Source organism: Chelmon rostratus, chromosome 12 (genome assembly GCF_017976325.1).
Source record: "Chelmon rostratus isolate fCheRos1 chromosome 12, fCheRos1.pri, whole genome shotgun sequence".
Classification (NCBI taxonomy): Eukaryota; Metazoa; Chordata; class Actinopteri; order Chaetodontiformes; family Chaetodontidae; genus Chelmon; species Chelmon rostratus.
This window is the reverse complement of record NC_055669.1, coordinates 5,500,834-5,524,965: the sequence shown is the minus strand read 5'-3', so window position 1 is coordinate 5,524,965 and position 24,132 is coordinate 5,500,834. Positions and strand designations below refer to the sequence as shown.

The window sequence follows — 24,132 nt, the reverse complement described above, 5'->3', positions numbered from 1 at the left end:
TTTATAAGTATTTGGTTGCGCCACCTGACATTTTTCTTGTTGTGAAGTTAAAAAACTGCTAAAAAATTAGTTAAAACAGTTAGAAAAATTAGAAATAAATGAAACTTGTTTAAACACATTGTTCCCGACTCAAAAATATGCTTGACATCTATGATGAAAGTACTTTTAAAAAAATCCTTTTCATTGACCCTCATTTATATAAACCTCAACAGCAAAGCTCTCTGTCCTCAGACTGTCCTGAGCTGTTCCTGAACATCACACAGAGACAACATGGAGCTGCTTGTGTGACTGATTATTGACTTTTATGAATGTTTACATCAGGCTGACTTCAACAAATCACTATACTGTATGCTCCTGTGGTTTAAGTATTAGAATAATAAGATCATCAGAATAGTGTAGTGGCAGGAAAGACTGATTCACCTGTATGTATCAAATATTGTGTTGGTTATAATATACCAACATGTTACTGATTTATTTGACCGCCATGTTTTATACTGACAGCTGACTTTTCCTTACCTAGACTGTTGTAGGTGTTTGTTGGTTGAGTGTTGTCATTAATTAATATACCATTCAATTCAGTTCATCTTACTGCAGTAAAATGTATTAAAAGTTAAAAATAGGACAGAATATTATATTGTCAGTCTTGTCAACCCTAGTCCAGTCTATTGTTTACAATAGTCATTCAATTGATAAAATGATTTAAATTGATAAAATGTTCAAAATTTCTACTTTACTAATACCCAGCAAATTGTTATCTTTGTTTTTCAGATTGAAATTAATGCAGTGCAAGTTCTGCAAGTTCACCCACGCCGTTGAAGCTGTTCTACTGAAACACTATCGGCTGCATCACAGAGGTTCAACCTGGCCTTGCATCCACAGGGACTGCTGTTGCACTTTCAGAACCATTAGTGCTTTGAAATCACATCTTTCAAGATTACACAGGACTGTTCCCAGGCAAGAGAACATTTCAGTGCTGGTTGTGTGAATACGAGGACATTTGCTGGAAAAAGAAAATATTAATTCATTTTTTGAAACGGGAAGTTATGGCACTCAGTAACCGTGTTAACAAATTTATGAGTTTATACTGGTTCTGTATGGTCATGGATATATGACTGATGTGTGATCTTTTATATCTCAGAGTTTACAAGTATGCAATGCAGCGCGAGTTGACTACTAGGACTGGGACAGATTAGTCTCATTAGTTTGCATTTACTTGGCCCCGTTGGAAGGGATTTGATGCTGGTACAGTTTTAATAAAACAAATGTTTTGAATGTACATGTTGCATCTGTATTTATATATTTGATTAGAAGTTATTGGTTTTAACTTAAGTTATAAAGATGAGTTACATGATAAACTATTGCAGTGTGCAATTTTAAATTCTTCTTAATTTGTTCTGCTTGACTAACTTAACCAAATTTAAGTGGATTATGTGTAAGAGTTAGCAGAGGTAAGGATTAAAAGTTATCACAATGTAAATTTATAAATTAGTACAACTTACAGGTGAGTTGACAAAAATCAGAATTCAGAGTTGAGCAAAAGCAAAACTTATATTATTTAATTTAATTGCCTAACTTAAAATTTTATCAAGTTTGTTGCCTAATAATCACACTCACCACTGATCTCACACTAGATTTTGTCAGGCCGGGACTCAGACGCAGAGATTAGAATTCACAGATCTTTATTAACTCAACCCAAGTTCCACTTCGCTGAGTGTCAAACCAAATAGGCTATATAAAGTAGACTAGGCACAAAGGCTATAACTAGGAATATAAAAGAAGCTAACAAAGAAACACAAAACGCTCACTAAGAGGATAACTATAGAAAATACTATGATAATAAAATAACAAACAAAAATCACTCCAAACGGAGGAAAACTCAAAGAACGAGGATTAACGAAACTAGGTTAGGAAAACTAAGAAATCAAATACACTTCTGAAAAACGGAGGAACTAGAATCTAAACACAAAAACAGAAACAACAGAAAATCACTCTAATAAGAGGAATACAGTTCAGCTAAGGTCTATGACAGATTTCAGGTACACACACAACCCCTTGATAATGCACTCCCACCCTACATCTATGTCATCATCTTAAGTCAAGGCGGAAAAGCAGAACAAGTCATCTGGTTCGAATCCTTTTCCTCAATCAAATGTGTACACCGTCAAAGCAGTATTTTCTTCTCCCCAAATGCATTCCTACTTCAGTCATGTGTGCCATGATGCTCTGTAGTTGCTGATTGAAACCCCAAACCCAAAATTATATTGAGAGTAAATTTTATTTTCCCACCCTGCATATCCAGTCCAGGAGCCCTTCTCAGTCAGGCAGGGATGCTTCGAGATGAGGGCCTCTCCGACCATGTTAAACTGTTTATCAGTGACATGAACCTTGTACCGGACTATTTCTTGCACCAGTCCGGTCTGGAGTGAGTAATGTCCCCTTTTCCCTGTATGCTGTATTGCCCCGCTCAAGTTTCAGCTCTGCATCACAGCAAAACTGAGGATTGTCTCTGATGATTCTGGTGAAGAGAGTATGTCGGTGTCAACACGCCCACTACACAAGGACAAGGATTCCTCAGAAACATGACGGCCCAGAGCAGCAGCGGAGGTGGAACCATGGGGAGCTGAGGCTTCTGTCGTGGGAATTACTCTGATAGTGCTCCATTCATTTCCAAATAATGCATCCATAAGCTGAAGGCTGAAGTTACAGTCAAGGTCACATTGTATTTGTCCTCACAAACAAGCTCACTGACTGAAAGTCAACCTTTGGCTGCTGTTGTCACCCAGGATGACTTTGAGAATGGTAGGGGGATCCATCCTTCTGTCTTAGTCTGTGAAGAGGATGAAGCTTTAAAAGGTTGCTGCATGTTGTTTTATGTGAAGACAGATTTGAAAAATTCATTTTAAAAAGAATCTTGTTGTTTGTTATCAGCAAACTCAACCATGGTCTTGTACATTATACAAGTGCGTCTGTGATAATTTAAGTGGTTTTATACTTAACATACAATGTTGTTCAGAATAGTTAAATTTATGTTTCACACTGAATGGCTTAAAATTGACCCTGTGATCGTTGATTGGTATCTGCCCCAAAAATCCTGACTGAACACTCATAGAGGCGTTGATTCAACAAGTCAGTTTGGAGGCTGTCGTTTGTGGTGCAGTTGAATTGTATTTGAGAAGAATTTCTAACATTAAGTACACCCCATTTAGAACAGCCAGGCTGCACTAAATATTAGACACACCTCTCTAAAACTGTTTCTAAAAACACTGAACACTCTAAGCTTCACGATGGTATGATTCATTGCAGGACTGGTGTATTAGACTGTGTCAGTTTTAGCGAGGAATGTGGAGCCAGTACATTTGAAAATATGTATATTCTTGCAATTGTAGGGCACTGCATGCATGTTTAGATGAATATTTCAGAAACTGATAGCAATATTGTCACACCCAGGAAGTTTGAAAGTCTCTAAGAATCTAGTTTAAACACATCAAGTAAATGAACAAAGTGATTTGAATAATACTCATCATTTCTAATGGTGCCTAATGGAGCCTTTCTAACAGTGCTCAAAGTGGAGGTCTGGTCTTTCAACTACAGGAAGACCAAGTACCTGTCCAGATAAAGAAAAAAAAAAACAAAATAAATTATGTATACACGGTAAATGTCTTGCACACAATATTTCGCCTTCACAAAATTAAACCTAATTTTAGATGCATTTTATTTTATTTTGCCACCTGCTTTGATGATGCTTTACAAACATTTTAGTGCCTCCTGATGTAAATCTCAGACAGCACATACCAGTGGTAATACAGGGGTACACAGAACATTTGGTCAAGAATTAAATAAAATTAATCAGGTTAAGGCACATGAATGATCCTCACCACCACTATGTAGATATCTATCAGTTTAGCTCACTGAATGACCAGCAGTCCTCTCATTCTCTAAATCTATAAAAACAGAGCAAACGTATTATGTGATGATCGATCACTGTCAGTATGCTGAATCAGACAGATCCTGAATCTCGTTATCTCCATCAATTCAGTTATCAGGGCGGTCTAAACAGTTGTCTCGCTCATAAAATGAATGGCTTTTGCTGTGCAGTACAGCACCACTTTTATTTTCTCAGAGGCTGACAGTATATTTCATGGTGGCATCTTTTTTCTTTTGTAGAGGTGAACAGACTTCAACATGACCTAATTTAGCATTTAAGCTTATACAGAGACATTTAATGTAGATTTCAACAATGATGCAGTTAGATGTCGTCTAATGTCCCGTTAGACGACGTTAAGTTTCTACCGTGTGTGTCAGCGGACATACCCCCCCTCGCTGAATTAAGCTAACCGCTAACTGTTAACTTCATTGTTCTGAATAACTTTGGAGAGCGGAGACTAGCAGACTTCACGTTATGTGCTGTACATTTTCACACAACAAAAACACACGATGTGCAGACAACTCGACAAATATTACCTCACACAAAATGATATTCGCGGGCTTTCAGTGCGTAATAACGTCAGCTAACCTTAGCATTGACACTGACTTATTCGTGTTGCTCGATATCACTGGCATAGAAAATTATTATATCATTAAAAACAACACGTTAAGTGACTACCTCTACTTTTTACCGACATTTTACAAGGTTTCATTAATCCTTACCTTGTTGAGAGCTGTCCAAATTTACAATTCTTCCAACAGCGACGACATATCTAACTGCTTCACTGGTAAAGTTTCCCCCCCATGGAGCTGATCCCAGGAGGCAGAGTTTCCAGACAAAACCAAACTACTTCTTTCTTTACATGACTGAGACTTGTTGATTTTACATCCCTCTGGATTACAGGAATTCTACAAGACTGACATGTGTTCAGAAAAGGAACAAAAATGAATTGTGTCATATATAAACTACATATTTGTAAGTTGAACAATCCCCCATTTCCACTTTTTTCAGTGTATTATGTGAATCAAAACGGTTAAAATCTGATACACTTTCCGAAAGTATGTAATAATGAATAAATAAATAGTTGTAGTAGTTTAGTAGAAGTCAATATTCATAGAAAATAATGTTATCATTCCAGTTTACAAATCAGGTTGTGTTGATAAATGATATCCCAATATAGATGAACATAAATTCCAGAGTCTTGGATGTGCTCTCATATGAAAAAAAAACATGAATTAATGTATGTCATTGTATAAAGTAGTACACAAAGTGTGCAACTCCTGTTTTTACATATAATATACATTATTTATTCAATCAGAGATTAGTAGTGCATTTTCAATAATCACGATTAGCATTAAGTACACTGAAAATTAACATTCAGATCAAAAGTAAATGAATTTTATGTTGTCATGATTTATGCAAAAGAATATTTTTACTCTCAAATCTGTATGTATCTACTTGCCATTCAGTGCAGCACATACACAAAAGTATGTCCACACAAGGCCGACCTCATAAATCAACTTATTTCAAACTTCTGTCACAACAGACAAAGCTCGTGAGGGTCACATTTTTAAAGCTTGTTTTATTCTCATCTGAAGATCAAACATCCAGAATGCTGCAAGTGACCAACATTTTCCAAATATCAGACAATAAGAGGTGGCAAATATTTCAAGAACAGGAAGGCATCAATGTGCATGAGTGCATAATATGGCTGAGGACATGTTTGGACAGTACATCCTGTCCATCCTTAGTTTTAAAGCACACTTAAAATGGATTGAAAATGCTCAAGAAGTGTGTAAAAATACACGAGTAGCCTCATGTAGATATATTTGTAATCTATTGATGTTAGCTTTGTTTGACACTCAAAGTACAAATTACATTATGAATGTATTTCAGTTGTACGTTAAATTGAAGAATTGTATGAGCAATTATAAAATAACTACAACCCCATTTCCCAAAAAGCTGGGACGCTGTGTAAAAAGCAAAGAATGAGATGATTTGCAAAACACTGAAACCACATACTTGATTGGCACAAAGACGACATATCACATGCTGATTATTAAAAATGTTCTCCTCATTTAGAATTTGTTAGCAGCAACATGTTTGAATAAAGTTGTGTCAGGTTCATGTTCAGCTCTCTGCTGCATCACCTCTTCTCTGAACAACACTCTGTAAGTGTTTGGGAGCTGAGGAGACCAGCTGCTGTCATTTTCAAACTGGAGAGTTTCTCTTGCTGGATGTACGATTTCTGCTGCTCAACAGTTTGGAGTCTCATTTGTTGTATTTGACATTTCAGCATTTTTGGAGCCTTCACGAATGTGCAGGTTACCCATGTGCACGAATGCACCCCCACAGCATCATGGATGCTGGCATTTGAACTGTGTGCTGACAACAAGCCGGATGGTTTCCCTCCTCTTTAGCCCGGAGGATCCATGATTTCCAAACTTTGACTCGTCAGACCACAGAACAGTTTCCCACGTGGCCTCAGTCCATCTAAATGAGCTCAGGACCAGAGAAGGCGTCTCTGGATCTGGTTTATATACAGTTTCCTCTTTGCATGGTAGAGTTTCAGCTTGTATCTGCGGCTGCAGCGATGAACTGTGTTCACAGACGACGGTTTGTGGAAGTGTTCCTGAGGCCATGCAGTGACGTCCACTACAGAGTCCTGTCTGTTTTCACTGCAGCGCCGTCTGAGGCCTGAAGATCACAGCCATCAAATACTGGTTTTCAGCCTTGTCCCTTGTGTACAGAGATTTCTTCAGATTCTCTGAACCTTTTAATGACATTTTCTACTGTAGACAGTGAAATCCACACATTCTTTGCACTTATTCTTAAATTGTTGCACTATTTTCCAGCGCAGTGTGTCACAGAGTGGTGAAGCCCTCCCCATCTTTACTTCAGAACACTCAGCCTCTCTGGAGGCTCTTTTTATACCCGATCATGTGACTCACCTGTTGCCAGTGAACCTAATTAACTGTGAGATCTTCCACCAGCAGTTTTAACATTTGGTATGTTGTCTCTTTTTTGTGAATGTCAAATTATTAGACAGAATTAAAGCTGATTGAAGAAGGAAAAAAAAGAGGCATCCCCTTTTTTCATGTGGAAACTAAACAAAAATATTAGATTTGAAGGAAAGGGGACGGTTTAGCACAATATTATGACTAACTCATTATAAATAACTCAGCTACAAAATAAGTGAGAAACAGTTTCAGGTTGCAATTCACTGACTTCCTGAGAGAAAGTCAGAGACGTTTGAAACATTTAAACAACTGAGGAACTAAAATGATTGTTCATGAAAAAAGGATTTGTTTTTCAATAAAATACTGCAATCATTCCAACTGTAGATGTGAAGTGAGAAGTTTTATTTATAGATGAATATACAAGCTAACAAAGCCTGTTTGTAGAAATGAGAAAGTTTGATTGTGGTTTGAAGTCCAAAATGAAATAATTTATTAAATAACAGTAGTTACATAAACAAGGCAATGCCATTATTGACATTATACATTTATATGATGTGACCTAAAATTCACACCAGAAGCAGCTGCTCAAAGGAAGATCAATTTATTTGTCCAGTATAATATTAGGTGGAGTGTCGTTGATTTCAGTGGCGTGCACAGACTTGTTGAAGGGCAGGGGCGAAAAGGAAAAAAAGGCCACATATAGCGTGTCCTCGCCACTGAAGAGGGCACTTTAGCACGCGTTTTGGCTCCCAGGGGGCACTTTAGCACGCGTTTTCGAGTCCAAGAGGGCACTTTAGCACGCGTTTTGGCTCCCAGGGGGCACTTAAGCATGCGTTTTCGAGTCCAAGAGGGCGGTCGCGCCCCCCCCCCGCACGCCACTGGTTGATTTGAATCCAGCCTTAGCATTGGTTCCCGACCCAGCCCAAGCTCTCTGACGAGGAAAAACTTCCCAAAATCCTGAGCCTGTAAGGAAATTGGGAAGAAACCTCGGAAGAGGCAATTCCAAGAGAGATCCCCTCTACATGGACGGCTGGGGGTTCAACAGGATCCAAAGGAGAAAAGCTTCGCTGTTGATGCTGTACATCACGGCACTGTCAGACGAGGGCTGGCGGGAGGAGCCTCTCTGAGGGTCCTATTTATGATGGAGGCCTCAGGACGGGTGGAGGGCTGAGCTCTCTGAGGGCGGAGTTCATCTGTAGCTCCTCCAGCGTGGCTCGCTCCATCGGGTCACTGGCCAGACACCTAAGTAGCAAGAGCTTCACATCTGAAAATCAAGACAGAAATCAGGAGTCAGAAGAAATCAAAGGTTTAAGTGGGCGGTTGCAACGATACGCCAAAAATCTGAAGAGTACATTTGTGTGCACGCCTGCGTGTGTCTTACCTGTAGACAGTTCAGGGTTGATCCTAATGCGGCCGCTGTGGTAGGTCCAGGTGGTGAAAAACTTGTGTCCTCTCAGCAAAGAATAGAAGAGCGCCCCCAGCTGGTACACAGTGGTGGGACGGGCCCAGTGGGCCTGATAATTAAACCACTCTGGAGGGAAGTATACACGGGTACCTAACGCACACATCAACAGAGGAATGGAAGGAGACGGTTAGAGATATGGAGAGAAAAGAAAGACAAAGGATGAGATGAAGCTTAATTTAAACATGAGTCATTATTTCAGAGATGAGGAGCAGAGAGCCAGATATCATACCACAAATAGAAGTGTAAGTGTCCTCCGTCGAGAAGCTGCTACAGCCAAAGTCGATGATTCGCACTCTCGGTACGTCCGAGTCCAACTGAACCAGGACATTTTGTAACTTGATGTCCCGGTGAAAGACGCCCTTGGAGTGCATGTCCACGGCCGCGTCCACCAGCTGTCTCAGGATCATCTGAAACCCAGAGAGAGAAAGAGTTAGAGCGATTGTAAGGAAGTATTTTCTCCTGATTCTCCACAGGGTGGAAAAGTCTCTGAAACAACATGATGACGATGACATGACAGTGTTCAATATGACAATAATATACCAATAAATGAGCTCCATGTGATTTTCATCCATGAACTCAGGTTTTCCTGCAAAGGTCCAGTCACACCAGCATTTAAAACACAATGTTTTTAAGGAAAATGGATCCATTTCAATAGAATAGATGCAATTCATGGATTTGTCAGTGGTGGTAAAGTAAATGCACACTGATCTTTTGGGTCAAGTTGAGCTTTGGTGAACGTTGGTGCTGTGGACTAAATAGCAGAGAACAGAGAGGTGGAGAGTCAAAGTGGTTTCCACACCAGTTATTTGACAGCTGTGACCTCTTTTGAAAAACTCTCTGTCCTGTTAGCAACTGAGCTAACACGCTTTCCAACTGACGTTCAGCATCTAGCGAACACAGAGCTACCGCAGCCATGATTGTGACTGACTGCCACGTGTTCTTGGCTCACTGTTGTGTGAACCGTTAGCTTTCTAGCTACAGTACTTCATTAACTACGAAGTATTTCCTCCGTCACTCAATTTCTACCACCACCTGTTTTTTCAAGGAGCGGTGGATGAACACTTTGTTGTGTGACCAGGCCTTTTTACAGTGCAGTGAAATCTGAACACACCAATAAAAACTGTGATAAATACAGTTTTTCAGCTGTGCTTGAACAAAACGAAACACAGAAACATTCTCCCTCCAGCTGTCTTACCTTTGCCTCCTGTTCATCCAGGGATCCTCCGCAGGATTTCACATATTTGTGAAGGTCCATGGAGGCCTTTGGTTTCTCCATTACCAGGATCAGCTCCTGGTCCCGAAGGTACCAGTCCAGCAGGGACACAGCAGCAGATTCTCGAGTGGATCCTGGCAGACCTGCGATTTTGAGCATGAAGAACACCTCGAGGACGATGTCAAATTCCTTGCCATTGCACATCTGAAGAAAAACAATGCATAGATACCAAGTGGTTATTACCTAAAGTTCCACATGTTCATTTTTAGACAGGGTTAATATGTGAGCAGCACGTGTTTGCTCATCCAAAGTGGAGGAGTGAAAGAAATATTTAACATTCAGGTTTTACTTTGAATTTCAACAGTTACTCTTCAATATCAGATTAAATTACTTACCACTCTTTCACATCTCACAGACCCTCTGGGAATGTGCTTGATGGCCACCTGCAAGACAGAAACACACATCATTTAGTTGGTACTTCCTGAGCATCAGTGAGTGTTATAATGTGTGTGTGTGTGTGTGTGTGTTTGTTTGTGTGTGTGTGAGAGCCTGTGTTAGTCAAACTTACTAGTAAATTGTCTGATTTCCGGAGGCCAGTGAACACTGAGCCGAAGCCTCCTGCGCCCAACGGACCGAGCTGACGGTACTTGTCCTCAAAATCAGCTAAAAACACAAACACAAGGTTAATTTTTAACTTCTTGAAAAAGTCAAAGCTGTCTCATTTATGTTGTCAGTAATCCTGATTTTATTCCTGAGATAAACATGAAATAACAAGCCGTGTAAATCGACTTGCTCACAAAGTCATTTTGTCTCTATTAGCTTACCTCTGCTAATGTTTTCTAAGGAGGACATCTCATAGAGTCTCTCCTGACTGACGTCCCCTCCGTCGTCATCACAACTGACATTCTCCAGCTTACCACTGGATTCAGTGGTGCTAGTGGGACGGCTGAAGGACTCAGAGCTGCACCTCATCTTCTTCTCGGGTGCGTCACTGTCAGCACTGGCCTTCCTCTTGCCAGGACGGATCCTTCCATCCTCCACTGACAGCTCACTGGGGTCATTGCTGTCGCTGTTGTCGATGCTACACCTTGATCTTTTTTCAGGTGCTCCGGCATCAGCACTGGCCTTCCTCTTGCCCTGCCGGATCCTTGAGTCCTCCGCTGACACCTCACTGTGTTCAGCGAGCTTGGTGAGGTCACTACACCTCCTCCTTTTGGGGGGCACCTCTCCATCATCACCCGTCCTCCTCTTCCTCACACTGACATGCTCCTGCACATTGTTGCAGCTGCCAGTGGAGCGGGTGGTGTTGCCTCTACCCTCGAACTTTGTCCTGGGTGATCCTGAACCATCAGCGACCTTCCGTTGTCCTCCCTCCATCTTTAAATGTCTCGGCATGTCGCTCTCTGCAAATTTCTCCTCGGAGATGAATAAAGTATTTATCTATCTATCTATCTATCTATCTATCTATCTATCTATCTCTCTCTCTCTGTCTCTCTCTCTCTACAAAACACAAAAACAAAGTCCAACTTTCCAACAAAATTTCTGAACATACAAACACCTGCAGATACCTGAAGAGTCTGTAGTCATACAGTGAGTGTGTATTCATAGGTCAGATAGACTCTTGCATGATGATGTCACACATCAAGGCACAAAATATGCAAATTAGCATTCTAAAGCTCCACCCATTTTTTTCAAATATTTGATTTTTTGTTTTGTTTGTGTGTTGTTTTTGTTTGTTTTTTTGTTCCTCTGGCAATTCTGCCACAGTTGTTTTGCATCTTGGCTCTCTTCAGGTCTCAGCTGTGAAACTGGGAAGGTTCACAAATGTGTTTTATTCATCCAGTTAATGAAGGAAGAGAAACATGACTAAAGCAGTTGAGATGTCTCAAAGACCAACAGAGACATGATTAAATGGTAAAAGACGAGTAAAAGCACTCAGACCAATTACGATCAAAGGGTTAAAAGATTCAAAATATCATATTCATAAACAAGCAGCAACCTCTGGTGCTGTCAAATGGATCCAAGTGCCAAAAATTGCAGTTCCTCGAATGGCCACTTGGGGTTGGCTCCAAATGTGAGTCAATCCCCACAGACCCCCCATATTAAAATGACCACATTCACAGCAGAAATCAACATGTTTCCAGCCTGGCCTGTACCAGGCTGATGGGAATCTGATGGAAATGTTCAGTGCCATGTCTGAAGAAGTCAGACCAAGTGACATTTCTGCATCACTTTCAACAAGCTCAAGTCTGAATTGAATGTTGTCGGATTGACAGTCTGACTTTACGTTTTCAATTTTTATCAATGCCAATTGCACGGAGCAAATGAATATCCAGCAAAATGCTTTCCATACAACATGAGAGCAAATAGGAATTTAAGGAGTGTCTCAAATTAATGAAGCTCACCCAATTATAAAGCCGGCAGTCAAATTCACTCTGTTAGAAATGATGAAAGTGATGAAAATGTGTCAGTGGAGTCGCTGTGAGAAGTGGGGCCGAGCTTCCCTCATGCTCATGTCAAACATTTCACATTTCAACACATTTGAAAACCCACCACTGATGCATCCTGTGAAACATCAGAAAACACTTTTCTTCTTTGTTGTCATAACATTTCCTTCATTTCCACTGCCACTTTACCTTTCTGCTGCCTCTCGTGCACTGACAAATATCAGACTGATATATCACACTAATCACAGTGTGATGCTCTAATTGCGTAAATTCGAGTAAGTAAGCATCACTTTGAGTTTGTAAGACGAACAACAACAATGCTTCATCCATCACCTGCACACATTGAAAAAAGCTCAAAGTCTGTAGCTGTGCTGTTGGCTCTGGAATGGTCAGTACACCAGAAAAAAACACTGGATAGTTGAAACTCTTCAGTGATCCTATCTTTTCCTCCAGTGGCATCATCAGGTCCATATTAGTCCAATACTTTGGTTTATGATGAAATATTTACAACACTTATGACATCCCCATCAGCCTCACCTGTACATTGTGTTAACTGCTGATTAGTGAAGGTTAGCATGCTAAGCTGGGGAGCATGGTCAATATTATACCTGTTAAATGTCAGTATGCTGGCATGATGGTGTTGGCCTTTAGCTCAAAGCACCGCTGTGCCTCAGCACCTCACAGAGCCACGAGAATGGCTGTAGACTTATATACAGCACCATGGCTACTGATAATGTGTGAGGGGGAATTCAATATGTGATTGTGTACTCTCATTCCTTTGCCCATCCATTCAGACTGCTCCCTGTGTTATTCATTTATTGTGCTGGTTTTATCAAGAGATTCCAGTTCTGGACAGTTTGTCCTATATAATTCTTCCAGATAACCCCAGAAGACGAAATAAAGACAGAAGAATCAATGTTGAAGAGTGTGAGTTTATTTTCCAGAGGTAACTTCATATTGATATTACAAAATCTGAATTGTGGGATGAATGCATATCAAATGTCTCATTTTGGCTGCTTCCAGAGAAACCTAGAAATACTAGTTAACTAAATTAAAACAGGTGCCTCTACACTGCAACTTACATCTGGTTTTACAAAAGCATTTTTTATTTTTTTTTGCAGTTAACAGAAACAGAAAATGGCTGAAAAAACATGACACTTTTTTTTAATCTACCTAAATTGTCCACACTGTCAAATATGTTTGCCATGAACATGAGCTGACCATTGCCCCTGACTCTTTATCTTATTCCCAAACAGTCAACGGAAATCAGCGGCATGCCGGTGGCTCTGTGAGAGTGTAATGATCAGCACACACCAGAAACAAGTCTAAGACTACAGCCGTGCTAACAGCTCTGAGACTGTATTAATGCATGACGGTGCTTTGAGCTAACTGCTAATGTCAGCATGCTTACATCTCCCAGTGACAATGCTACCATGCTAATGTTTAGCATGTTCACCTTACTTTAGCATGAAAGCATGCTAATAAGCCCTAAACTCAAAGTGCAAATGAAGCTGACTGGAATAGGTATTTGATCAAAAATCAAAGTAATGGACAAATAAAAATTTTGACCTGATGGCACAAGAGGAAAAGTGCCATGCCAATCTATCCAATAATTAAGATATTTTATTAAAAAACAAAAATGTCAACCTCATGGTGGTGGCAGAGGAAAAGAAAAACCAAAAACAAATATTCATCCTCTGGGAACCATGAATGTCAATTGATCAGGACCAAAGTAGCACATGTATACACTATAACTGTCCTGCTATGTGCAAACTACAGCGCCCCTCCCCACACCATCTCCATCTTCTGCACATGGGCCTTGGATGATTTGGAGAAGGTGCTTTTCACCACGTTGAGCGGAGCCGCCTTGCCGCTGAGGTAGACCTTATTGAGACAAGCAGGAAGCCGAGTCTGCTCATCTTCCTTCTGGTCCTCCTTCTCCTCTACACCTCCCACTCCGTCCTTTTTGACAAGGGTACATGAGTAGGCGAAGATGTACCCCGTCATGAAGGCATCAAACCCTGCCCGATGCGTTCCTGCATCCGCCGCCTTCTTCTGATCGTCAGTCTTAGATGGGTTGTCAATACACTTCTCTCTTCCTCCGCCTTCTGTTCTTTCGACACCATCGTTTGTGGTGCTTGTTGTGATTGCGTCATCGTGAGTTGTGGTGGTTGATTTTCTGAAGTCTGTGTTGTCTTCACACACCCCGTTTCCCTCGCTGTCTGCTCTCATGTTCTCTCCTTCGTTCTGCTGGGTGTTTCCGTCACTGTCCATTAGAGGCCTGGTTTCTAGGCATGGATCAGTCCGTTGCTGGTCTCCTCGTGTTTCTTCTGGATCCACCTCCATATGGGGTATTTTATTTTCAGGGGCCCCACCAAAGATGGAGGAGTCCTCTGCTGCCACACCCCCGCCTCTCTTCCTCTCTCTTTGTCTCTTCCTCTTTTTTCTCTTATCCCCCATTCCTTTCTCATCCTGGAGGATGATGAGGTCAGTGTCATGGGATAATGGACACTGGGTACCGTTTGGACACCAGCCAAACGCCTGTCAGACAAGCACATTGAGACAGAAAGACGGGCTAGTTAATAAAGATAATCACATACAATATTTTCTATTTGGCTTGGCTTAGATATGGTGAAAGACACAGGAAGGAAAATGGATTGTACCTTTACTTTAGGCACTGAGACCTTGTTTCATAATTACTTCATTTATTCTATTTTACTTTCAACTGGAGAATTTTAGTCAAACTGACAGAATCTGCTGGGTTAGGGTTCCTTGGAGTTTTATGCCTCTGCAACAAGTTTTAGTTTACATCCATGTCTGGCCAGACTCATATAGTACATGCAGTGAAAACTTCAAAGGAGTTCAGTAAAATATATGAAGTATATTTTTTTGGTGAAATGGAAGGTATCACTACATTAACATGTATGATTCCAGTGATAAATTTCCAGTGACAAACATGCTATCTTCACTTAAACACAATTTTAAGGAGCACAGAGGACTGATAGAGAGCTTCATCACATGGTGCAACAACAATCACCTGAAGCTCAATATCAGCAGAACCTGTCAGCTTGAGGTGGAGGACAATGCTTCAAATATAGATGCTGCTGCAAAGAAGCTACAAACTTTAAAACTGTAGATGCTTCACACACACATGTTCAAGCCTGCAGCAGAGAAGATCTCTACGATCAGCACAGTTTCAGATTAGTGTCACCAATTCAGTATCTGACCCAAAGTGGAATATGGTCACAATCTCTGCTTCTCTTCCTGAGCTTTGGTGTTGAATAATGGCCAGAAAAGTGTTTTTGCATTTTAGGATATAAAATGTGTTTTGTGAGGTCACAGTGAGCTTTGTCCACCGAAATCTAATCAGTTCATCCTTGAGTCCAAGTGGACATTTCTGTCATTTGTCATAAAATTCCCTGTAGGCCTTCCTGAGATATCGGGTTCACAGGAATGGGACAGACATCACAGTGACCTTGACTTTGACCATCAAAATCTACTTCGTGCTTTCTTGAAAAGAAGAGAGTAGAAACTCACAGAGAAGCGCTGGCAGATGTCAGTCTGTCCCTCAGGAGATGCCACAGCTGGACACACTCTGTAGTCCACATAGCTGGACATGTGACTGGCGTACTGACAGAACTCTACATGAACGTGAGGCCCGGTCCCGCCAGAGGTCACACTGCGACTGTTATCCAGTTTACTGGAAGAAGGAGGAGGCAATATGAGCGATCAGAGAGACAGCATGTCTAATTAAACATCCACTTTAAAACACAGCAGTGGAAACACTGTGCTGCTCTTCACTGCAGCCACATTCATCATTTCTTTACATTGTACATTAGTAGGCATTGAGTTTCGTGACAGTTTCCACTCTGTTCTTGAAAGGGATATAAACCAGCAAGTAAATAAAAAAGTTAAAAATAGTTTAAATAAAAGAGGAATAAAACATAATTATTCTCTGATCCACTCCAAAGAAGTTTAGTTATGCAGACAGTCCAGATGCTGCTGAGCCTTTTTTTACAATCACATCTGTATTTTCACTCCATTTCAATCTTTCATCAAACACTATTGCCAAGTATTTGTAGGTCCGGACAATGACAACACATGTGCTATGAATGACTGGAGGAAGACTTTTGGGGTGTTTCTGCTGTGTGTGTCTATGCTGTACTATAAAGCAGCACTCACCATTTTTTATAGGCATACTCCAGGTAGGAGGCAGTGAGTCGGAGCTCAAATTCAGTGACATATTTGGTGTCATAGATGCCAGCAGGAAACATTTCAGACAGGTCGGCTGTGAAGGTGGCCAAGCGTTCTGGCAGATGAGCATAAAAACTCTTGAAAAAGACAAAAACAATGTCATGCTGTGAGGTAGGCATGTTGCTCAAAAGCCAACATAACTCATGAATTTGATGATTTCTGACACAGTGTGCACTCTCTGTACAATCTTGGCTAAACTGCTAACAGTTCATCGACATTTCCTCAAAGACCTTGGTGCCATCAAATGTCTGTGTTGTCCGACCAACAGTCCAAAACTCAAAGATATTCAGTTAACAGTTTTATAAAAATAAAGCTAAGCAGCAAATCGTCAAATTAGAAAAGCTGGAACCATTTTTGCTTAAAAAAAACAAAACACTTAATACAATATAAATCAGTCATCGGAATAGTTGCTCATCAATTTTCTGGCAATCAGCTAATAGTGATCCACTAATTACTGCTCAAATACCAACAATGACGGTGAGGGTAGGACGATGTAACAAGTGCAAAATGCTTTGCATTATCTATGACAAATGTTGCTGATTTTAACGATTCAGTCAGTATTTCAAGTTCAAGTTCAAGAGTCTTTATTGTCATTGCACATGTCAATGAAATTTTCATTGCAACCCCCATGTTAGATGGTAAGAAAGATAAGGCTAGAAAGAGTGAATAAAATTAAGATAACTACAATAAAATAAAATAAACCAACATGCAATAAAAAAAAAATATTCGTGAAGCAATTAAAAATATAACAGAATGAAAATATACTTAGGCAATAAAATATACTAAACAATAAACAATAAAATATGGAAGTGAAATGTGCAAACAGAATAAAATATACAAGCAGAATAAAATATAAAATATACACAGTGAAATGTACCGACAGAATAAAATATGCCAATGAAACTGAAATGTGCTGATATATTTATGACTGAATAGGAGAAACACTTGAAACACAATTACTGTAACATCAAAAAGAGAAAAAGAATGAAACTGAACAGCCAACCTAACAGCCTGGTGGTACCTGGTAAAGGAAGGCCATGTCGATGAGGCCGTTGTGGAGCACCAGGGGTTTCCTGGCACGCAGCAGTTCAGTGAACAAGGCCCGGATGTGGACTCCTTTGTCGTCTGATCCTCCCTTAAAACGAAGGAAGAGAGAGATAAGACAGTTAGAAATCAAACAATAACATCTAAAGAAGGAAACTACCCATTGCAGTGTCCTTTTCTATGCTTTATTGGTCTTGTGCCACATAATGTTCCTAAGATGTTCAGTTCTGCTCATGTGTGCCCTGTACCATTCGATGGCTATAGTCCTGACATGATACCTGCATTAAGCAGAGCTATGTCAACACTAATCTGCCTTATCCCATATAAATACAGTAAAAGAATTAAGAGAAAGTTGATAGATAAGCACCAATTTAGAAATTTTAAAAAATATTTATTTAAAGGATGTAAACATAGTGCAGTCTGCAGCGCAATTAGCACACCACACCATACCACCTCTTACATTAAAGGCTGTTTACGGGTGTTACGGAGTACTACTGCATTTGTGAAAAAAATGTCTCCATCTCCATAGGGAGCTGTGTGAAGTCTGATGAATGACCTAAAGCAGGCATGTCCAAACTATTCTATAAAGGGCCGTGTGGCTGCAGGTTTTCATTCCAACCGAGGAGGAGCACACCAGGCTGGACTCATTTAATCTCAGTCTTCAGCTGATAATTAGGTGACCTCTTGACTGGTTGAAACAAAAACCTGCAGCCACACGGCCCTTTATGGAATAGTTGGACATGCCTGACCTAAAGTGATGCCACGAGTGAACGTTGTTTGGGGCTGAAGTGCACAGGTTTGAAAATGCCAAAACAGAAATCTGAGAGTGTAGAAATAGGAGAGTGAGTTTAGCAGACCTCTGTAGCCTGCCCGCTGACATAGGCCAGAGGCTCATTCTACATCAAGTGCTACTAGCATACCATACACACCAATCTCTTTCCAAACTGCTGGCAGTTGAGCTACATTGTCGGTGATGTAGTCGGCATGTTTTGACAAGGAAGAAGAACACATGAAATCTCTCTGATTCTGCTGCATCGATTTTGATCTTTTCTTTAAATCGCCCATTGCAAGTCTGACGCGTTATAAGAGTTCAATGTTAAAACTGTACTCTTTTAAATTTGTGTGTGGTGTGATAAGATATAATTACTGAATTACTAAGTAATCAAATCAAAGTCATTTTAACCATTCTAGTGTATGTAGTAGTGGGACTAATGAAACAGGACAGACGGTTCATGACAGAGGGGTACAGACTACAAACAGGCATGATAGAGAACACAGTGGGATCAGGACAAACATCATGACGCAGACCAGCATGTAAGCATCCTCACCTTATTATTGCCCTTGCAGTAAGGGATTCCATGAGCGTACTGCTTGTTAAAGTCAAATCCATGCTGTACCAGGAACTGCACTGACTGGGGCTCTATGATGTACTCCTCTGAACACAGCAGGGTGAGGTTATACACCTGGACCAGGTATGTGTCCGCAGCCTGGGGAAGAGGCAACAGATAAAACAAGGTGGAGGCAGAGGATAAACTTGACAGACAAAACACAGGTGCTTTTAAAGGAGTTTGCAGTGGAAAATCGGCTTATCTGACATGAATAAAATGTCTTAAATGTGATCTGGTGTGGGAGACATATCATAGATACTCACAAATCATGTAAGTACATGTGAAGACAATCTAATTTTTCCTACCAGAGTATGTTTGTATATGTATGTATACTCATCAGAAATATAGAACAATCATTTCATATGCAGTATACGGCGAAAGGCATTTTGTTCCACAATTCTTATGTAGCCGGAGAAGGTTTCATCTAATTGTACCTTGCAGTCCTGTTTCTTGTAACAGGCAATTCCCAGGGAGAGAATGGAGCGAGAGCGGGCTGCATGGCATATGGCTTTATATCTGTCCTCTATAGATCTGAAACATGACAGAAGGGGTCACAAACACTGACAAGCATTATGAGATGGCTCTGACTCACAAAGCACCCATTTTGCACCCTTGGCTTCCTGCACCATAACCTGTTGATAATATCTTAGGTGAGTGTGTGTTACAAACTCACACCACATGTTTGTACTCACTCAGCCAGCAAGGATTTCCTGTTTCCAAGACCACTCAGCTCCTAAAACAACACAGGGGCCACGTTTTTAAGATTAGTGAAATCGTTGACAAATCAAAGAGTGACATACAAGCAAACTGAAACAGGCACAACAGACAGTCAGACAAAGGAGCTACAATGACGCATGTGGATCTACTTCATGAGGGTGATGTTGAGAGGAGGGCTGATTTATTTATGTGTGTGCGTGTGTGTTGCAGAGGCAGTGACGTGACGGTGTTATTATGAGACTGAACAGGTAAGTAAGGAATATGGAATATGTGGGGGAGAGAAAGAACGCTAACAATCACAACAGTCAGTCTGCTCTGGTGCATGCTAGTCGGACACGCACGCACACTTTTGCACTTACCGTGTCCAGTGCAACGAAGGAGGACGATTTAATGGCCACTATCATAGCCGGCCAAAGGTTTTTGAAATTGTCATTTTGGACATCGATAACTGGAACTACCAGTGAAGATGTCATGTTTGTCTCAACTTTTGTAGAAAGCAAACAGCTCTTCTTCGCGCCTGAAACGTTTTCTGTACAGTTGCCGACGGCTACCCGGAATACTTGCAGCTTAGTTGACTACGTCGTAAAGGTTTTCATTATCAGGTGTTCTATGCGAAGCCCTTGCTCGGTGCCTACTTGTGATATTTTCTGCGTACAGTACACATTTGCTTTAAAATGTAATCTTAATCTAAGGCACTTGTTCGTGTCGACAGTTTACCGCTCCTCCACAGTAAACATTTCAACGTGCTCATTGGGGTCCTGTGACAAAAAATTATAGTAGTCGGAGTATTGCCTGAGCGTAAATAAAATGTGTTTGCGTCTAAATACAAGCATACAATTTTAACAAGTTATGAAAATACAGTTTTGGTGGAGCTTGTGTACTTTTTTGTTTAGATTTTCATTCTCTTTTTGACATTTGTACTTTCGATAAATATTTCAAGCAGGCGTCTACGAAAGACACATATAAACAATACGTCGCTATGCTTAACTATCGAGGTGACGAGCGCCATTTTGGCTCAAACAAACTCAGAAACATTTTATCTTTGATAAAGAATTTTAAAGTGTATCCATTAAATACGACGTAAACGTCTGCAGGTCAAAACTATTGTTTCCACGAGTTAACATTTGATCCTAGTGTAACTTTTTCTTGTTTTAACGCCGCGTAAGTAGCTAGCTGAAAATAATCATTAAAATCCCCAGCTGTGCTTCATTGCCAGCCAGCCAGCCAAGCTAAATTGACATCTGCTAAATTTAGCTTTGCTATTTGTTTTAGCTGCTGCAATGGGTGGCTGCTCCGCTCCAAATTGCTCCAACTCAACCAGCGTAGGTAAACAGCTGTTTAGATTCCCCCAAGACCCTGTCCGTAAGAAGAAATGGGTCGTGAACTGTCGGCGTAACTTTGAACCAACTCCACACTCCAGACTCTGTCAGGTAAGTTTACACTGAGACTGCCGTGTTTGTGACTCAAGTCACTGCATGCATGTTCTTGTTTCTTGTGCTTTGGGTGAATTAGAACTTGGATTAAAATATGTGTATTTCTGTCTTCTTTCCCCAAGGACCATTTTGAGCAGAGCCAGTTTGAGGAGATAGCAAGGTCTCCTGCCGGGGGAAAGAAGCTGAAGCCCAATGCCGTTCCCACTCTGTTCAGCTTTGGAGACCCTCCTTACCCTGCAGTCACTACTCCATACATCTTGCTGCCCATGAAACCTGAACCAGGTAACTGAATGTGCAGCAGAATTATTTGTATTGTATTAGAAGTGGCATGAGGGGTACCCACAGGAACTGATGTCCAGGTAGCTCTTTCCAGTCAGCCAGGCACCGCTGGAGTAGACACTGGGGTGCTGTTTGTTGTTGACTGTTCAGACTTGAGCCTTAGAACTGCAACAGCAGGTATACATCATATCATCTTGAAATTAAGCCACTTTAAACTCAATGTTTTACAGTTGTCATATTTACTGTAAGGTTGAGTCTCAGCCCCTTTCATTAAGCAGAGGTGCTGAAACTCTCTAAAAACCTGACCTGCTCACCATCAAAGAGCACACAGAGTTACCCAGTGGCTGATGGAAATGACAAGAATTCAGCAAGAGGAAGATAGAGATATTTTCTCAAGAAACTGTGGAGATCGAATTGTTGGGTGGTCTAGACACATGACCCAAAATAAATGTGTATGTTTGTCCATGTCTGCTAACCAGACAAAAAAATAGGCATATTTGTTCATGTGAGACAATGTTTTACTGTATTGTGGTTTGTATCTAAGAATTATATTAACAGTGTCAAAGCATGTAATGCCTGTAAGTTCAGGTACATGTAAAATGCACCAATAGTACAAGTACAGACTACAATACTAGTTATAAACATTGCTTGATGTCTGTAGTGGAGAAAGAGCTGAACTTCGGGGACCATGGTTATGCCAGACGCACCCCTCTACCTGGCCTGGAGGAGGAGGAGGATGCCGACAGGACTGCCAGTGACCAGCAGCCCTGCACACGGTGTCAACTCCTTAAGAAACAGCTGGAGCAGGAGATACAGCACACTGCGAGGCTACAGAAGGAGGTGGGTGGCTGCTGGTGTCTTCTTCAACAAATTACTCTCTTCTTTCTTGTTTTTTTTTCTTTTTCTTCAAATGTGCTACATTTTAACACCAGCAAAACACTGGTTCAGATGTTAGTTGTGAGAAAAGAAATAAAAAACGGTTCAGCTACTGCTGTTTAACTTTGTGTTAGCTTACATCCCCTAGTTAGTTAATTATTGGTCCAAATAATCTTTTGGCTCCATTGCCTTTTGATGTGGGCAGCTGCCATTTTAAGACACACAAATTGAGAAAGGAGCTCAGTTAGGGAATCATAAGTGTGAATGTTCAATACAAAGCCCCAATAGACAGCCTTCTTTTCTGTCTTTTTCAGGCAGAGGAGATGAAGAAGCGTCTGTATCGCCTGGACCGGATCGAAAAGGGTCTCCAGAACTTTCTGTCCGAGGACCAGATTCGCACCCTGTCCCTCACCAAACGCTCCCGCCGTGCTGTCTGGTCTCCAGAGACCATCCTGAAGGCCCAAAAGATCCGCTGTGCAGTTGGCACAAAAGGCTATGAGTACTTGAGAGAGCTGGGATACCCTTTGCCCTCCTACCGGACTCTGTGTAACCGCCTTGAGACTAAGATCATGGTGACAACCGACATGAGCTGTGAGATGCTGGCGGAGCTGGGCCTGGGGCTCATGGCCCCCTGTCACAGTCCCACAGAAGGCGTTGGGGACAATGATGAGGAGGAATTGATAGGGGTTTTGTCCTGATTGTGGCAGTTTGCATGACGTACTGAAAGGAAGAATGTGCAGAATTTGCTGTGTAAAACATCTGCAGTAGTAACATAAGATGGCCACATCATGCTTCTATCTCATCTATGAATTACTTAAGCCTCAATATAAATGTGTGCTGAGATGACTCATTTGAATTGTCACCTGGCTGTGCTTGTGATCTGCACCACTACGACTTGGATTTGCTCGATTGAGGTGAGATGCTGAGGCTGGCAGTTAGCCTAGGTTTATGCTGAGCTACGGCATGTGCAGCAACATGTGAGGAGATGTAGGGTGTAGTCTGTGACAAAGTAGACTCCCACTGAAAATGTGGGTTTGTGTGAAAAGTGTGGACATAATTTGCACAAAGCCTGTTGAATTTGCTGCTTTTGTTTACAGCTGGTGTAACAAGCGTTCCACTGACAGTGTTTACATGAACAGTTAAACCCTGGTAGTATTCAGGATACTCAAATGTACTGAGAGCAGGTAAGCTCATATCCTGCGTTAGGTAGCTTGAGCATTCTGATAACCTAAGAACAAAAGTGGTCTACAATGTATCTTACACTATAAACTGTTTCCTGTGCATTATGCAAGCTTTATTTTTGTTACAGTTCACCCAAAATGTTTAGCATTTGATGGTTTGTGTAAAGCAGTGGCACAAAACTGGGATAAATGTGAGCGTCCAGGAAGGTGTTTGCATTGAAACACAATCAGTGGGGTGTGGTCTGGAACCGTGCTGTTTGAATTAACCTCCTCCGCAGCAAATCATTCAGATGCTGTCACCAAAATTGGGGTTGATTCCTTCATTCACGGAGCCTATTTTGATCACATTTTCAAAAATGAAAACCTTTGCTATTTTTCCAGAAGGTTAGAAATCATAGACTGTATTAGGGAGCTGTGTAGTCAGCAAGGACTTGAAAGTAAAACTCTGCATTGGTTTCATGTAATTCTGCACTAGATGGATTGTAAATTCAGTTGGATATTCAAGTGTTCACATTTGCATCAAAGTTGTGGTTACCTTAAAGGGTATCACGAAAAAAGCTCAGGCTAGTCACAGTAAGTCACGTGACATTCAATATCCAAAACACTGGCACTGTCAGAAAATAAAGTGATTGTAAAGAATTAATTGTATTAATGAATTATTATTATTTGTGTGTGCGTGTGTGTCAGAGTGCATGTGGGTCTGCACGCTGCATATCAGGCTGCACTGTTGCAATCACTACACTGGGTACATTAGAACTGAAATGAAAGCTCCACTAGTGGAAAACAAACCACAAGTGTCCTTAGATACCACTGTAGTACGCAGATACTCACACTGGCCTATCAGGTAATGTGTGTAGCTTCTAGCTCAGTTATCTTTAGCCTGTATAAAACAAATAATGACATTTTACTTTGGCCCAAAATGGACTTTGAGCAAATCACTCACATGAGAG

General features: G+C 40.9%; 3 protein-coding genes across 3 annotated transcripts; 1 reads left to right on the top strand and 2 right to left on the bottom strand.

Annotated features, from left to right (window-relative positions):
• Window positions 1–8,021: 8,021 nt before the first annotated feature.
• On the bottom strand, window positions 8,022–10,958 carry LOC121614816 (serine/threonine-protein kinase pim-2-like). Its single transcript, XM_041948902.1, has 7 exons — window positions 10,460–10,958; window positions 10,132–10,226; window positions 9,959–10,006; window positions 9,546–9,767; window positions 8,580–8,757; window positions 8,267–8,440; window positions 8,022–8,149 (listed from the first exon to the last, which is right to left on the bottom strand). Exons 1-7 carry the CDS (start codon window positions 10,956–10,958, stop codon window positions 8,022–8,024), a joined length of 1,344 nt encoding a protein of 447 aa, XP_041804836.1.
• Window positions 10,959–12,934: 1,976 nt separating this feature from the next.
• On the bottom strand, window positions 12,935–20,142 carry toe1 (target of EGR1, exonuclease). The gene is made up of 8 exons (XM_041949637.1): window positions 19,773–20,142; window positions 19,389–19,429; window positions 19,131–19,227; window positions 18,637–18,795; window positions 17,286–17,399; window positions 16,193–16,341; window positions 15,548–15,710; window positions 12,935–14,551 (listed from the first exon to the last, which is right to left on the bottom strand). Exons 1-8 carry the CDS (start codon window positions 19,884–19,886, stop codon window positions 13,784–13,786), a joined length of 1,605 nt encoding a protein of 534 aa, XP_041805571.1. The 5' UTR covers window positions 19,887–20,142; the 3' UTR covers window positions 12,935–13,783.
• A 309-nt stretch (window positions 20,143–20,451) lies between these two features.
• On the top strand, window positions 20,452–23,803 carry si:ch73-382f3.1 (uncharacterized protein LOC100151273 homolog). The gene is made up of 5 exons (XM_041949778.1): window positions 20,452–20,574; window positions 20,686–20,843; window positions 20,969–21,128; window positions 21,787–21,965; window positions 22,316–23,803. Exons 2-5 carry the CDS (start codon window positions 20,694–20,696, stop codon window positions 22,697–22,699), a joined length of 873 nt encoding a protein of 290 aa, XP_041805712.1. The 5' UTR covers window positions 20,452–20,574; window positions 20,686–20,693; the 3' UTR covers window positions 22,700–23,803.
• The last annotated feature ends 329 nt before the right edge of the window (window positions 23,804–24,132 follow it).